This window comes from Phoxinus phoxinus (genome assembly GCF_949152265.1).
Source record: "Phoxinus phoxinus genome assembly, chromosome: 9".
Lineage (NCBI taxonomy): Eukaryota > Metazoa > Chordata > Actinopteri > Cypriniformes > Leuciscidae > Phoxinus > Phoxinus phoxinus.
In genome coordinates this window covers 6,778,139-6,792,591 of record NC_136884.1, presented here as the reverse complement: position 1 = coordinate 6,792,591, position 14,453 = coordinate 6,778,139, and the positions used below count along the sequence as shown (strand labels likewise).

The 14,453-nt window shown below is 38.4% G+C and overlaps 1 protein-coding gene across 1 annotated transcript; it reads left to right on the top strand.

Annotated features, from left to right (window-relative positions):
- Window positions 1-3,711: 3,711 nt before the first annotated feature.
- fbxo18 (F-box DNA helicase 1) lies at window positions 3,712-14,276 on the top strand. The gene is made up of 21 exons (XM_079622768.1): window positions 3,712-4,428; window positions 4,675-4,836; window positions 4,927-5,393; window positions 5,662-5,792; window positions 6,240-6,372; window positions 6,535-6,725; window positions 6,907-6,978; window positions 7,135-7,217; window positions 7,322-7,490; window positions 8,507-8,726; window positions 8,933-9,020; window positions 9,514-9,600; window positions 9,799-9,935; window positions 10,045-10,141; window positions 10,275-10,438; window positions 11,084-11,159; window positions 11,391-11,594; window positions 11,732-11,857; window positions 12,734-12,840; window positions 12,952-13,086; window positions 13,177-14,276. Exons 1-21 carry the CDS (start codon window positions 4,410-4,412, stop codon window positions 13,342-13,344), a joined length of 3,036 nt encoding a protein of 1,011 aa, XP_079478894.1. The 5' UTR covers window positions 3,712-4,409; the 3' UTR covers window positions 13,345-14,276.
- The last annotated feature ends 177 nt before the right edge of the window (window positions 14,277-14,453 follow it).

Below are 14,453 nucleotides of genomic sequence, written 5' to 3'. Positions count from 1 at the left end.
GTACATCCAGATTAAATTCATATATTCACACTATATAAAAGAACATACTTTTTAGCAGTTGTGAAGTATTTACTTATTCAAAATAAAAAAAATTCGGTTAAATAAGTGCATCATCTGGGTATTTAGGCTATCTTTTCTATTTGTAATGTTCAGTGTGAACACACTCTTCACACTATTTATATTCCAAAACATCATAGAATAGTGCATAAGTAGCCTACAGGAATTGGGATATACACTTTCTTGATTACTTGATTATTTGAGCTAACAGGGAATGTTCTCTTATCTAACTTTCTGACAAGAGGAGTCATGAGGAGTGCATGCCAAGACACACTCTTCTTGAAGGTGATGTCATAGACAGTCTAGCCACACACACACGAACAGAGCATGGACTCTTAACACACACACACACACACACACACACACACTCCAGTCAGGATTCTGAGCAGAGCCGAGTGTTGGAATCATTATGCATACTGTACGTGCAGCTTCACACGGGCAGGAATTCCCAGTCACCAGCAGCAAATGGAAAAAACGACACAAAAAGGAACCAAACACCACATGGCAGCTATTAATATTATTGGTCGAGTTGAATCCCCAACAAAAAATGAGGTTGGAAAGATTTGGTTAAGTTAGCATGGTTTGGTAATGACTAAACAACGGCCAAAACTTTCACCAAATGTAATAGATGTTCTGAAAGAATGAGTGGTTAATGAAAATTATGTGAAATTTTGTTTACCTACCATGACAATGTTTTAGCTTTTTAAACCTTAATCAAACAAAGATTATTGGAGTACATTTTACAATTCTATTTCAGTTTCTACTTCAAAATTTCACTTATAATTCAATGTGTTACTTACTTGCCATTTCGGTAACACTTTTCTGCTCCGTCATTAAGAACAAATGAGTAACGCAATAGTAACTACTATTAACAAGAAACTCTGATCAACGAATTAGTAAGTAATAGCTTTGAAAATGGTATTCACTATTAGCATACCTTATCCAGTACCTCTAAGTATATGCAGGTTCATAACTAATGCAAGTAATGCATAATGTATAATTAATTTTAAATTGAAGATAATGGTAACCCAATCGTAATTACTCAAGTATTACCAAACCATTGGAAGGATTTACTATCCAAAACCTTACAAAAACCTGAAACTTCAGTCATTACTAAGGAGTTCATGCTTTTCATAGCTTCAGTCCCCATTCACTGTAACTGCATGATCAAGAAGAGACAGACTGAGACTTTTCACAGTGCACTAAAGTCACACTTTAACCTCACAACAAGGCTAAACACGTCACTGTCCTTGTGTTCAAATGGCGAAACCAACTTTCCCTACATGCCTGGACAGCAGAATCCCTCCTAATCTTCACGCGCAGACTCAAGACTCGCCTTATCAAACAATACTTTAAAAATACTTCAGGAAAAAAAACCTGTTGACTTTATTTGTAGTTTATTACGTCATGCCTCCTTTATCTCTATAGCAGGAATTGCATGCTTACAATTTGAATCCCACTTCTTTGTAAAAGCACTGGATTAGAGCATCTCTTAATGCATCTCCGTGCACACATAAGAGTCTTGTAGTCTATTCTTCAGAATGGCAGCAAAGACAGCATGAAGTTCAAGTGCAAAATGAGAGCTTTTGATTGATGTTTGGAGCAGCCCAGAGATACAGACAGTATTGTGTGCAGAGGATGTTGAAGAGCAAGAACCACCCTTAAACATTTACAGACTGTAAGTGGCGCGCGCGCACTCACGCACGCACGCACACACACACACACACACACACACACACACACACACACACACACACACACGTTTTCATGTATCATTGGGATATTCCATAGACATACTGATTTTTACAAACAAACTGTATATTATATCCCCTACCCCTAAACCTACAGAAAACATTCTGCATTTTTACATAAAAACAAAACAAACAAAAACATAGTTTAGTATGTTTAATGCATTTCCCTCATGGGAATATAGGCAATCTCAGGTTTTACTATTTGTAAGGACATTTGGTCCCCACAATTATAATATTAACCTACACACACACACACCAAGTAGGCTCAGACTAAGATCATTACTGCAAAAACAAACAAGGTCAGTGAACCTTTACAAAATCCCTTGCCTAGGGACATGCTCCACGTCTGAGGTTCTTGTGCAAGACATTTAACATTACCAAATGACAATGTGTAACACTGCGTAAGGACACCCATTTGCAACAAGGTAAATTAATGGCAAAATAACAACTTACGATTAAACATATCGATTAAGTTAGATTAACTAATGAGTTTACAGTTATCATAGTGTGTGTTGACTATAAATTGAGTAGGCTACATTGTTCACTTGCAGTAGCCTAATCGGTTATCGTCAGCTCATTTCAACAATCGGCTCGTTATCAAATGAGGCTTTTCCCATCCCGGTACAATTAACTTTGATAAGAGTTTACTGTCTCGATTACAGCCTGAGCCTACAGTTAATAAAAAAACGGCATATAAATAGCCTGGCCAGCCAGACTTACATCAAGATGTTTAGTCTGGACACTCTCCATAGACTAGGCTTACTCCGAGAGGCGGGATAAACGGCTGTCTCTCAAAATCCCTCTGCACGCAATAGGATAGCGCTACAACCAATCAGAGCAACGAAGAAGGTGACGTTTTCCCACCAGCGGAGCTAATTGGTATATTAAACTTTTTCCGTATCCAGTCGGCAAAACTCCGAACACATCTTCCTTTTTTAAAAATGATTTAAGTGCCGTTTTTTGCTCTTTTCTTAAAGAGAAACTTAACTCCAAGTCCTCCAGAGTCGCAGCCAAAGCCGATTCGAAAGACTGCTGTTCGACAGCTGCTGCCGCCATTCTTTGTTTACAAGTGCCTATGCCAGCCGTCGCAACTCTGTCGTCATATGTTAAGCCCGCCCCGCATGCTCTATACACGACGTGATTGGCCTGACCCAATCTGGGTTTTTGCTGCTAGAATGTGTATTGAGAGTTGCTAGACTGGCCCTGGCTGCAAAATACATTTTGCTGCCGCTAGGGGCGTCTAGATTTCTAGGCTAGCATATAAAATGATTGCAATACAAATCGATTTGAACTACTTTATGAACACGTTTTATTGAAAAATGTGCTGTTCACAGATGCTATGACTTCTTCTGTAGACTAGCCTATCTCTGTTTAGTGTTTAGCCTACTGTAGCCTATCTTGCTTGAAAATTAAATGTGTTGCCTTGCTCTACCTTGAGTTTCTTATCCTGTTTCTTAAGTGGTGTTTTGTGTGATATAGCCTATGTATCCCCTGTGATTTCTGTTCCATAAAAAAAAAAACTTATTGTAAATTGAGCAGAGGTGGCGGAGGTTAGCGAAGGGTATTTCTCTCTCTGCCGCCATCTATTGATTTTTTTTAACACTACAGAGAACAGACAGGCAGTCAATGGTAATAACAACAAACAAATAAAATAAATATTGTTTTAAAAAAAGGCAAGTATATATTTTGTTATGTTGTTTATCTATGTGACCGGCTGAGGATTTTGAATTATATTTACCTAAAACTGAGAAAGAAAGAAAAAAACTAAAATTTACATAATATACATATTACACATACATAATTTACTCACCCTCAAGTTGTTCCAATCCTGTATTGAATGTCTTTCTTCTTATCAACACATATTTTGAAGAATGTTTGTAACTAAACCGTTGTGGGGCACTTCACTTCCATATGGCAACAAAATCCTATGGAAGTCAAACAACTTGAGGGTGAGTAAAGATGACAGGATTTTCGTTTTTGGTGAACTTTCTTTAGTGAAATTTCCAAAGTGAATTCTTTCACTTTGGTGACATTTCTTTAATACCTAAAAAACACTATCTTAAGTAAAATAAAAGTCAGTTTATTTTTTAGTTTGTTTCAGTTTTACTTTTAAATATTTTAGTAGGTTGCATCAAGGTAAACTAAATCAAATTGATCAATTTTGGCAACTAGCTGAAATGAAATAAGTTTCGTTTTTTAAATGTTACTTTATTTCAGCAGTGTGTTCTTGAATGAATCGATGTTTTTGAACAAGACGCTTGTCGCCACCTAAGGGCCAGTGAAAAGTAACTTACAGCACCACTTTCCACCAAAAACAAACCGAGGATGTGAATTTACTTTTGAATACTCAGGAATATTTGAACCCTGTATGCCGCTAGAGAGCCCTATATATTTTTTTACAGTCTATGAGAGAGCCCTATAAAAAAATCGCTGGACTTTTTGAACTTTTATTTTGAAATGATGTGTGAACTTAAACATTTTGGGACGCAAAGCGGAAATGGAACCCTTGTGAAGTTGTTGTTTTCGTTTCGGTGGACGTTTTCTACACAAGTTTAAATATCACAACATCGGGAGGTTGAAGAGGCTCGTCGTCTTTATATCATGGAATCGTCCATAAAAGGTAAATATCTTGCCTTTTGGTTGGCACTTTTCTCTTTGCGTGTCATGTTGTTGTATCATGTATGTTCATTGAATGTATGTTTTTAAATAAATAAACACAAATGCGAATCCGTACTGAAGTCCAAGTTCGTATTCAGCCCCGATTTTGTGAGTTTTTTTGTCGGTGTGTTTTATTTAATGTAATTGATTATTAGCTGTTTAACGTGCTTTACGTAGGTAATATATTTTTTACATGTGTTTTCTATAGGAAGGGCCAAACGCAGGCACCTGGGGCCCTCAGAATGTGATGAACTGGTGCAAAGCAACGCAGGGAACCAGTCTCTCACACAGCCATTTAATGTCAACCTCAGCAACCGTGATCCAAACCGAAGACTTCAGCCCAGGACACCCACCAAAAGAAGCAGACAAGGTGTTTTTAAATTTGTCATTACCTTTTGCATCTTTCTGCAAAATAACAGTGCTAAATTCCCACTTTAACATCTTTAATTTTGCTTTAAAGCTTCAGGTGGTGTGGACCAACAGAGGGGCATCACCGAATTCTTCTCTGTCACTGGAGTCATAAGCACCAGCCCCCAAAAAGGAACCAAGACTCCAGTGAAGGAGGAGAAGGAGGAACAAGAGGAACCCGTCGGACATCTCATCCCAGAAGAGGATAAGATGGAGGACTTTATGGAAGGAATCACTGAGGACATGTTCGACGAGGACTTTGAGGTTGGAACCACATTGGTCAAAAAAGAAGAATTGGTGGAAAAAGAAGAGCATGAGGAGGACCTGGTTGAAGCCCTTCCCGATGCCCACTACGGGCTGCTGGGAGTGCAGGGAGGACAGGAGGTGCCCCAGGGTCACGTTCAGGACCTGCCCCAGGAGATCCTGAGGGATATGTTCGCTTACCTCCCAGCAGATGATCTCTATCGGAACATCAGCCTGGTGTGCCATCGCTGGAGGGCCGTCGTCATTGACCCCCAGGTGTGTTGTTGTTGGTGGCTTTCAAACTTCACAGTGAAATAAAAGTTAGTTTATGCTAATTCAATTTAGTTTTAGTACACTGGTATAAATTGTGTAGGTATTACTTTAACATAGGCCTGTATTTTATTTAAAATATGTTAAAATGATACATACATACATATGTATGGTATGTATGTATGTGTTTTTTGTTGTTGTTTTTTGTATATTGTGACCTGAACTGTACGAATGTCATGTATATGATTGTGACATGTCATGGTTTCTTCCCTAGTTTCTTCCTTGGAAGAAGTTGTACTGCAGATACCGTAAACGGGAAAAAGAGGCGCTGAAGGAAGTGAAGTCTATCCTGCACGATAATAAAATTATCAAAAAGGAAGACCTCTGTCTTCTTAATATGGTGAGGTAAGAATACACACTGTCTTTGAAGCATAACATAAGAGGGTTCACAGCCCCCACTTTCACACCCTTCACACATCTGAGCTACTGATAGAGATCAAACATGTTAGGTGTGACGTTTGTACATCGGGGGTCAACTGTAGTTTAATAATCTGCTGACTGATCAGTTTAGTCAGCTAAGCATCACTGGAAAGATTGATAACATTTAAAATATGTGGGAAAGTGCTTATAGTGCCAAAATAGACAAATACAGAAAATAAATGAAAAAGGTGAAAATGTATAGAGTCAACATAAAAACTAAAAGAATAGTAAAGAAACATGCAATAAGGAGGAATTCACATGCAACATATGGTATATACAAAATCGAATCGTTTGTTAGAGTAATAATTTGCCAATTTATGTCAAATGTATATTGTGTTGTGAAATTCTCACAGCACATGCATGCTTTTCCAGGTACATGTCGCAGTTCAAACACAGCAAACGGGTGAATGTGAAGGACGTGTTGGAGTGTGTGAAAGGACATCGGCTCTACGCTCACGCTGAAGGCTGCATCAAAGACAGACTGCCAGACATGGCGGATGATGAGGTAATGCAAACCCACAGTTAACATTTACTGAAACTACTAGTTTAGTAGTGCCTTTGTTTGTTTTTTTTGGCAACAATGTGCATTAACTGCATTATAATGTGCATCAGGTTCCACTTTTTTGGCATTTTTAACTAATTATTTTTGTTTCGACTTGTATTGCAGGGTCCAAACCCTTGGTCTACCATGGCCCTGATTTTGATTTTGGCTGACGGTGTGAAGGATGTCTTGGATCTGGTAGCTCTCTTGCGGAAGTCTGGGTGTCTGCTGACAGCAGGAGGAATCTCCGAGTACCTGTGGGCCATGGCCACTTTGCTTCTGGCCATGAGAGATAATGATATTAACATAAGCAACAGGTGAGAGACGAGGTCCATATGAAACAGAGGTCGAGAAGTTGTTTATTTATGGCAGCTGAGGAGTTAAAAGAGGGAATTTTTGACCAGCCAATGAAAACTATTTAATGCTTAAATGAGGCTGTTTTCTTTATTTTGTGGGGTAATCTAAATTAATCTTCACTTTTTGAACCTCCATCTTTAGGTGGCATTACAACATCTTCTACGCACTGCACTTAATGGAGAACGTACCGTCTCCAAGCCTGCATGACAACAGGTGGGTAGGATATAGTATTTGCATATTAATTACACAAAACTTTTGTGTCCTCCTTTTTAATACTTTTATTCAAAAATGACAGTTTTTGTTTATAATGTTACAAAAAGATTTCGAATATATTTATTGCAATGAATATATGATATCATTTTTTTTCAGACAGCAAACTACTCACGAGCAACAGCAGATACTCAACCATGACATCCAGAATCATCACGTTGTTAAAATAATGGCTTTTGCAGGTGAGGAAAAATTATTTATATTATTTCGCAGCTGAAAATGTTAAATTAAAATAAAGTGAGTAGTATTCTGTTCTTCATATAATCCCATTCTTTTTTTGTCGCAGGCACTGGAAAGACGACCACACTCGTGAAGTACGCTCAGCAAAGACCACATATGCGCTTCCTCTACCTGGCCTTCAACAAATCCGTGGCGATGCAAGCTCAGCGTTCATTTCCGCACAACGTCGAATGTAGTACCATCCATTCAATGGCCTTCAGAACTGTGGGACAGAGGTCAGTTTGCACTGTCCAGTCAGCAGAGAAACATTAAAGTCCCACTCCGATCATATTTTGAGTTATTTTTAAACATTCCCAGTGGTCTTTAAATTATGATTATGCCATTTTTAGCCAAATTCTCAAAACCTGTGCTGTTTTCTGGGACTTCGCTTCAGCAGAGCGGCAGTAGCTCATTAGCAATTCGCCTCTGCGTTGTGGGCGGAGCCGTTGGCACGGAGACGACCCTCCCCCTCCCCGTTGCTGAGAGCTCTGATCAGTGATCACCGATCATTATTTCACTCCGAGTCCGAGACGTCGCGGTAAAAAACAGCTCGACTTCGCCTCGATATTTCATCCCTCCCACAGTGATCCATCAGGACATATTTAGTATCAGTGAATTGCTCTGAATTTTGGGATTATTATGATGCTAATGTCACCGCTCTATCTGAAAAACTGACTGACTCTCTCACGAGTGATGGGCTTGACACACGAGGGGACAAACGACTGCGAAAGGTGAAACTCGACAGTGAAAAGTGACTTATTTTTTACAGTATGTGTTCCAATTTCCGTGCCACTATCGGAGCTCTGTTCACAATGACATGCAACGGCTTGTGTGTGTGTATCTGACCCTGCTGCTGAGTAAAATTAAACACAAAACACAACTTCAAAAAAGCCCCTGTAAAACGCATTACATTATAATCTACATCGCTTTAACACAGATGAAGTTAAGTTAACAGAGAGTTAACTTTTTTAACTAACTAGCCCCGCCCAGTGGAGTTACTACGTCACAACTCCAGTCTATTTTAGCCGGCATTTTAGCGTCTGCTACTGATTCACAGCCATTTGAATGTAGAAATACTCAGAAATACAACTTTGAGCTTATTTTTCTCAAGATATGTCCTCTAACATCAGAAAAATGCCACAAGAACATGTTAACACCTAGAAAAACATGATTTTCATCGGAATGGGTCTAGTTTGAAGAATGAATAAGAATCATTGAGCTTTTATAATAACCAGGATCTTTTGCTATGCAGGTATAGAAATTTGCGGAAACTGTCCAATAATTTGCAGCCGTTTGATGTGGCGTGGATCTTGCCTGAAGGACTCGGGGGATTCGTCAATGCTAAAGTGGTGACGCAAACCCTCCACAACTACTGGGCGTCCATAGACCAGCGGGTTGGCCCTCAACACGTTCCGTCAGAGTACAAGAACACACGGGGCAAGACTCAATACCCAAGCGAACAACAAAGAATGGTAAAGTGAAGGAACACAGTTCTGTCAGTTTACAGCTTGTGCTTTTGGGAATGTTTTAAGAGTTACTACCGGTAAATGATAAAGTCAATTAAAAATGAAAATAGTCTAAAACAAATATCATGTTGAATTAATTGGGTCTCTGCACTCATTTTGTCAGTAGCATTTTTGTGACAAAAAAAAATGTATTAAAAAGTCTTTCTCTCCAGAATTTTGCAGGTATCGCGCAGAATTTATGGGACCAAATGGTGGAGCTGCAGACCAAAAAAGAGAGAGTGTACAACATGACCCATGATGGTAAGCACCAAAATTTGGTGTATAATTTGCTATCACACTCAGTCACAATACCAAACAAACTCAAAATCTTTTTCTTTTTTTAAAATGTTTTTATTGCTAAGTTGTGTGAATGTTTGGTATATTGCCAAAGTCACGTGACTTTGCCTCAACAGAACATGTGAGACGGCATAACTGGACTAACCAGTGGACCAATTTCATTGCGCAGCATCTCGTATGTTGGTTTGATCATTCTAAAATGCCTGAGCCAAAGTCTGTCATCAAAATGACTTGGTATAATTACCTCCCAAAACTGTCTCACATGATTGCGTTCCTAAACACCAGGAATCCACCCAATGCTAGTTAAACTTTCCCAAGTCACGGTTTTGTTCTCTTGAACACATGGGATGGAAAAGATGCTGCAAATGTTTTATGCGATATTCCAGGTTTGTTTCATTCGCAACTTTGGATTGAAACACATTTTATGTTAATCATTTCTTTTGATTGTTGCAAATAGGATACCTTAAACTCTGGCAGCTGACGAGACCAGATCTGGACCGGTATGATGCCATATTTATTGATGAAGCTCAAGACTGCACACCAGGTTAGAAAATTTACCTATCATTGTTTGTCAAATTCATCCAGCTTTAGGTTATTTAAGATTGCATTTAAATGTAGTAGTATTTGGTTCTGGTATTTTGTTTTATTTTATTTATTATTTATTTTCACCTGTATGCTGTTGTAGAGCTGAGTTTCTTAATTCTGTCCTGCTTGTGGTCCTGTTTTTTTTCTTTTCTTCCAGTCATCATGGACATTATGCTCTCTCAGAGCTGTGGGAAAATCCTGGTTGGAGATCCTCATCAACAGATTTACACTTTCAGAGGAGCGGTCAATGCTTTGCATGCTGTTCCTCACACACACATCTACTATCTCACACGGGTAGAAAAACACTCAAGGAAATTCCACAGACTACTTATAGATTATTTGTTTCACATATATCCGTCACGTGTTTATGGGTAAATATGTTCAATTATCATTTTTTTTATAGAGCTTCAGATTTGGTTCTGAAATTGCCTACGTTGGTGCTACAATATTGGACTGTTGTAAAAAAGTGAAGCAGATATTGGTTGGTGGGAATCAGGATGGTACGTTTAAGAAATTATATTTGGGTAATTCTAATCAGGAGATAATTTGTTTTGTTTTTTTAAAAGTATTTTTGTAGATTTTGGAATGAAGTATGAAGCAGACAGAATAAAAAAAATATGTGCACATTTTCAGGGAGTGTAAGAGGAGAGGACACACAAACACTGCAATGTCTGAACCTGGGACAGAGGATGCCAGAAGGGAGGGTGGCCATTCTGAGCCGCTGTAATGTCACTGTTTTTAGTGAGGCTGTCCGACTCACCGACATCAACCCCAGCTGCAAGATCTACATTGTGGGAGTGAGTGCATTATCCTTTTTTTCTTACATTTGCTTTTTCTTACAACTTGCTGTTGAAAAGTCACTCAATTCACTATATCAGTTTCTGAACTCTCTGAAACGCCTCGACTGTAGTGTTGAGTTTTCTTCCAAGAACCAACACATCACAATGTTTCTCATTGAAATAATTCCCACCCACAGCATACAAAAAGGGACGAGGCCTGGTTGAGTTGTGTTAGTAGTGTTATAAAACTTACGGTTATTGTAAGGGACGTGTCATCAGCCGACCAATCAGAGTATATTGCCTTATTCAGAAGGAGGGGCTTCAGAGACAGGAACTAAATAGAGCGTTACTGACAAACTGGGAAGAAAGGTGCTGTAAAATATGTGGGAAAATAATGTGTTCTTTTGAACATTCAAGTATGAAAACCTATTCTAGTAGACCCCAAAAACAAAATTAAGACTTTGTAAAAGGGCATAATATGGCCTCTTTGAACATTTGTCCTAATTAGTAATGATGCGACAATGCCAATGTTTATCGTAATGTGTGTTTTAAACCTCACGTATATTCTCATCAGCTCTGGTTTGTTTTGCGGATCATTTTTCAGAAAAAGTTATTTGATGTTCAAAACATCTTTTTTTTTTTAATGTCAACGTCTGATTTCAGGGTGTTGAAAACTTTGGACTGGAAAAAATTATGGATATCTGGGTCCTGATGCAACCAGAGGACAAACGCAAGAAGGGTGAGTCACTTTAGCTTTGAAAGTTTTATCTTAGTCTCGCTGTTAAAACAAAATATCATAATTGCAACGCTCATGATGGTGTCTGTGTTGCAGTATTTTTCGTTTTGCTGTATGATTATTGTCTGTAAAGCTAGTAAGTTATTTCAGATCATTATTAATATCTTGTTGGATCTTTAAAACTGATGGTTGTTAAATTGTTTTTCTAAAGTTTGGTTTGTTTCTCCACCTCAGAGAGCCTCGTGATCAAGGATTTCTTCATCCGAGGTTTCTGCAGAGATAAAATGGGTGGATTCATGGGTCTGAAGGGATACGCCACGGCCTCAGAAGACCGCGAACTGGAGGGCAAGCTAGCCATGGTGGAGAAATTCAACAAACGCATTCCAGAGCTGGTCAAACGGATCTATGATCGTGCCCAGAAAAGCCTGCTGTACGCAGGTGAGTCAGACAGAAATAAAGAAAGAGAAAGAGAAAAGACTAAAGCACTGGTTTTGAGGAATACACGCAGTAAAATCACTGTACGAATACAGCCCTTATATGCAAGTTGAATGCCTTTATCTCTCTGATTGTGACAGATTTTATCCTTGGTACGGTGCATAAGTCAAAAGGCCTGGAGTTTGACACAGTGGTTGTGACAGATGACTTCATGAAAGTACCATGCGCTCGACACAACCTGCAGAGAGTGGGCGGTTTCAACGCAGGTTTGTGGTACTTTATTGAAAACAGTTTCTTTATCATTTGTACCTTAAGAGGTAATATATCATGGTTATATATGACAGAAAACAAAGCATGTTTGCCTATATATGTATGTTGTGTGTGTATATTATTCATTATTATTCATCCTTAAAATGGTGCCACATGTTGCGCCCCGTATCTAGAATCAATCAATGATTAATGAATGTGTCTGCACATAACAAAATAAAGCCCAGCTCTTAGTTATTGCAGTCTCTGTATCCGAGCCTCAAGGTCTGTCTGGGCTCTAGCCAAGTGACATCTGGTGGATCAAAGTGTACATTTGTGATGATCTGATATCTGTGGGCACATCCTGTGGATTCCATACATTTTAACCAGTCACTATGGTATTCTTTTTTTTTTTAAATATGCTTTAAAAATAAAATAGGAATTTTATATTTTTATCACATATATTTTACTGCAGTGGGTAGAAATAATCTTATCCCTTAAAGGGATAGTTCACCCTAAAAGGAAAATTAATTCATAATTTACTCACCCTAGTGTTGTTCTTATGGCACATGCCATATTTTTATGGACCACAAAAAGAGAATTTTTAAAAGATGTTTTTCTCGCACTCATCCATATTAGTCTATAGCGACCAGCATAAAGCTCTTTAAAAAAGACAAATGTATCATGCGACACGCGCCAAGTGTTCTAGGGGTATATGATATAAGGTTTGGTGAAAAACAATCTGAAATGTATTGTTTTATTTACTGAACATCCTTCAGTCTCTTAGTTGCAAAAATATTTGCCTAATGTTTCAATTGACCAATCAAAATGAGTGTTCCAGAGAGTTCTGAAAATCCAGATATGCATAAGGCTGAATCGTTATTCTCTGCCTGCAGCAAACGTCCCAGGTGACGAGTGGAACCTGTTATATGTGGCGATCACACGAGCCAAGAGAACACTGTACATCACCAAGACCATCAGCAACATCCTCACGTTCCCCGGGGCGAGTTACTGCTGCTTCATCTTCAATCTGATCTTTATAATCTAAAGAATATCCCGATATCATGAGATTGAAGCTTTTGTATTATTACTAAGTTCCTGGCCTCCTTCACAGGAGTACTTCCTGAGGTCAGAGCTGACCAGCACTCTGCTGAGTAAAGACCCGTGTCTCGTCTGCTCCACCGAAGACTGTCAGAACCACATCATCGCAGACTCCATCCTCAGCATGTGCAGACTTCCTGTCAGATATGTTAGTGTCTCTTTGCTCAACCATTTGTCTGTTTAAGTTAAGTTCAAAAGCTCACTTCCTGTATTGATTCATTCAATGTATGTGTTACAGATGGACAGCGCGGACATGGGCGGCGCTTTGTGTTTGACCTGTGTGGAGCAGCGTGTGGGACCTACAGCATTCCTGCTCTCTCCTCCTGAACGCGTCAGATGCATGACCTATACCAATGAAAGTATCGAGCTGCCCATCAATGTCGGCATGCTCTTATATTTACTTTAAACGCCATCAGGCAATATTTTTATTTTTTTACATTTTTAGTTATATTTATTTAAGTGTTCAGTAACCATTTTAACACTTCTAAAAAAAAAAAGATTTAAGTTTTTCAACTGCAAAATGTTTTTGCCCCTCTCTTTGCGACTTGTCCTTTTTTGGAACAGTAAACATTGACGTCACTGTTTTTAGGTGGAGAATAAGCAGTGCCTTTTTCTGGCCTCTTCAAGCCCTTGATATCTACAGTATTACAGCTGTTGTAAATGACACAACAGTTGATTGTGTATGTCCATGTTTGTAGAATCAGTGATGTGTGGAAAGAAAAAGAACCATTCCTACATATGCTAACTTAAGTATGTTGAATTATTTTCTAAAACTCAGAGTGACTTATTTGAGAATGTATAAACATTATGTATATGTATGTTGCAATTCTAAAACATTTTTTGTTTCAGAAGCCATTTTTTATTCAAAGTGGTTTGTGTGAGAATGTACAATCACATGTATATGTTTGTTGCATTTCAGACTAACTAAATCCTGGGTGGATCTGGTGCTCAACAAATTGCAGTGTGTTTTTCTTCTAGCTTAATTATTACTTGTGAAATGGATTGGACAAAACAAACCTCTTTACTTATTTATTTTTTTGTGTGTACAACTATATTTGTGTATAGAGGACAACTATCTTTGTGAGGACTGGTGTGAGTTTTAAACAAGTGGAGTGAGGACAACGAGAGTAAATAAGGACATTTTGCTCAGTCCTCACTTTCTGAGTCCCCTTTTAAAGGCTTGTTTGAGGGTCAAGACTTTTTTTAGGGATAAGGTTATAATTAGGGTTCGGGCTAGGCACTTAATTGTGATGATGGGTAAGGTTAGGGTCAAAAACTAGAGATTGCATTGTGGCAATGAATTTCCTCACAAAAAGATGTACAAAAGTGTACTTACAGTTTATAGTGCACATGGCAACACATTGAGATTTTTATTATTCAATTAAAGGATAATTCTTTGTTTCCATAATTGATATACATGATTAGTCACATATATAATAATAATAAATGGTGAAATAATAGAATAATAATTTGTACGTATGTGCCACACCCACTTTTGGTATATCAGAAATGCTT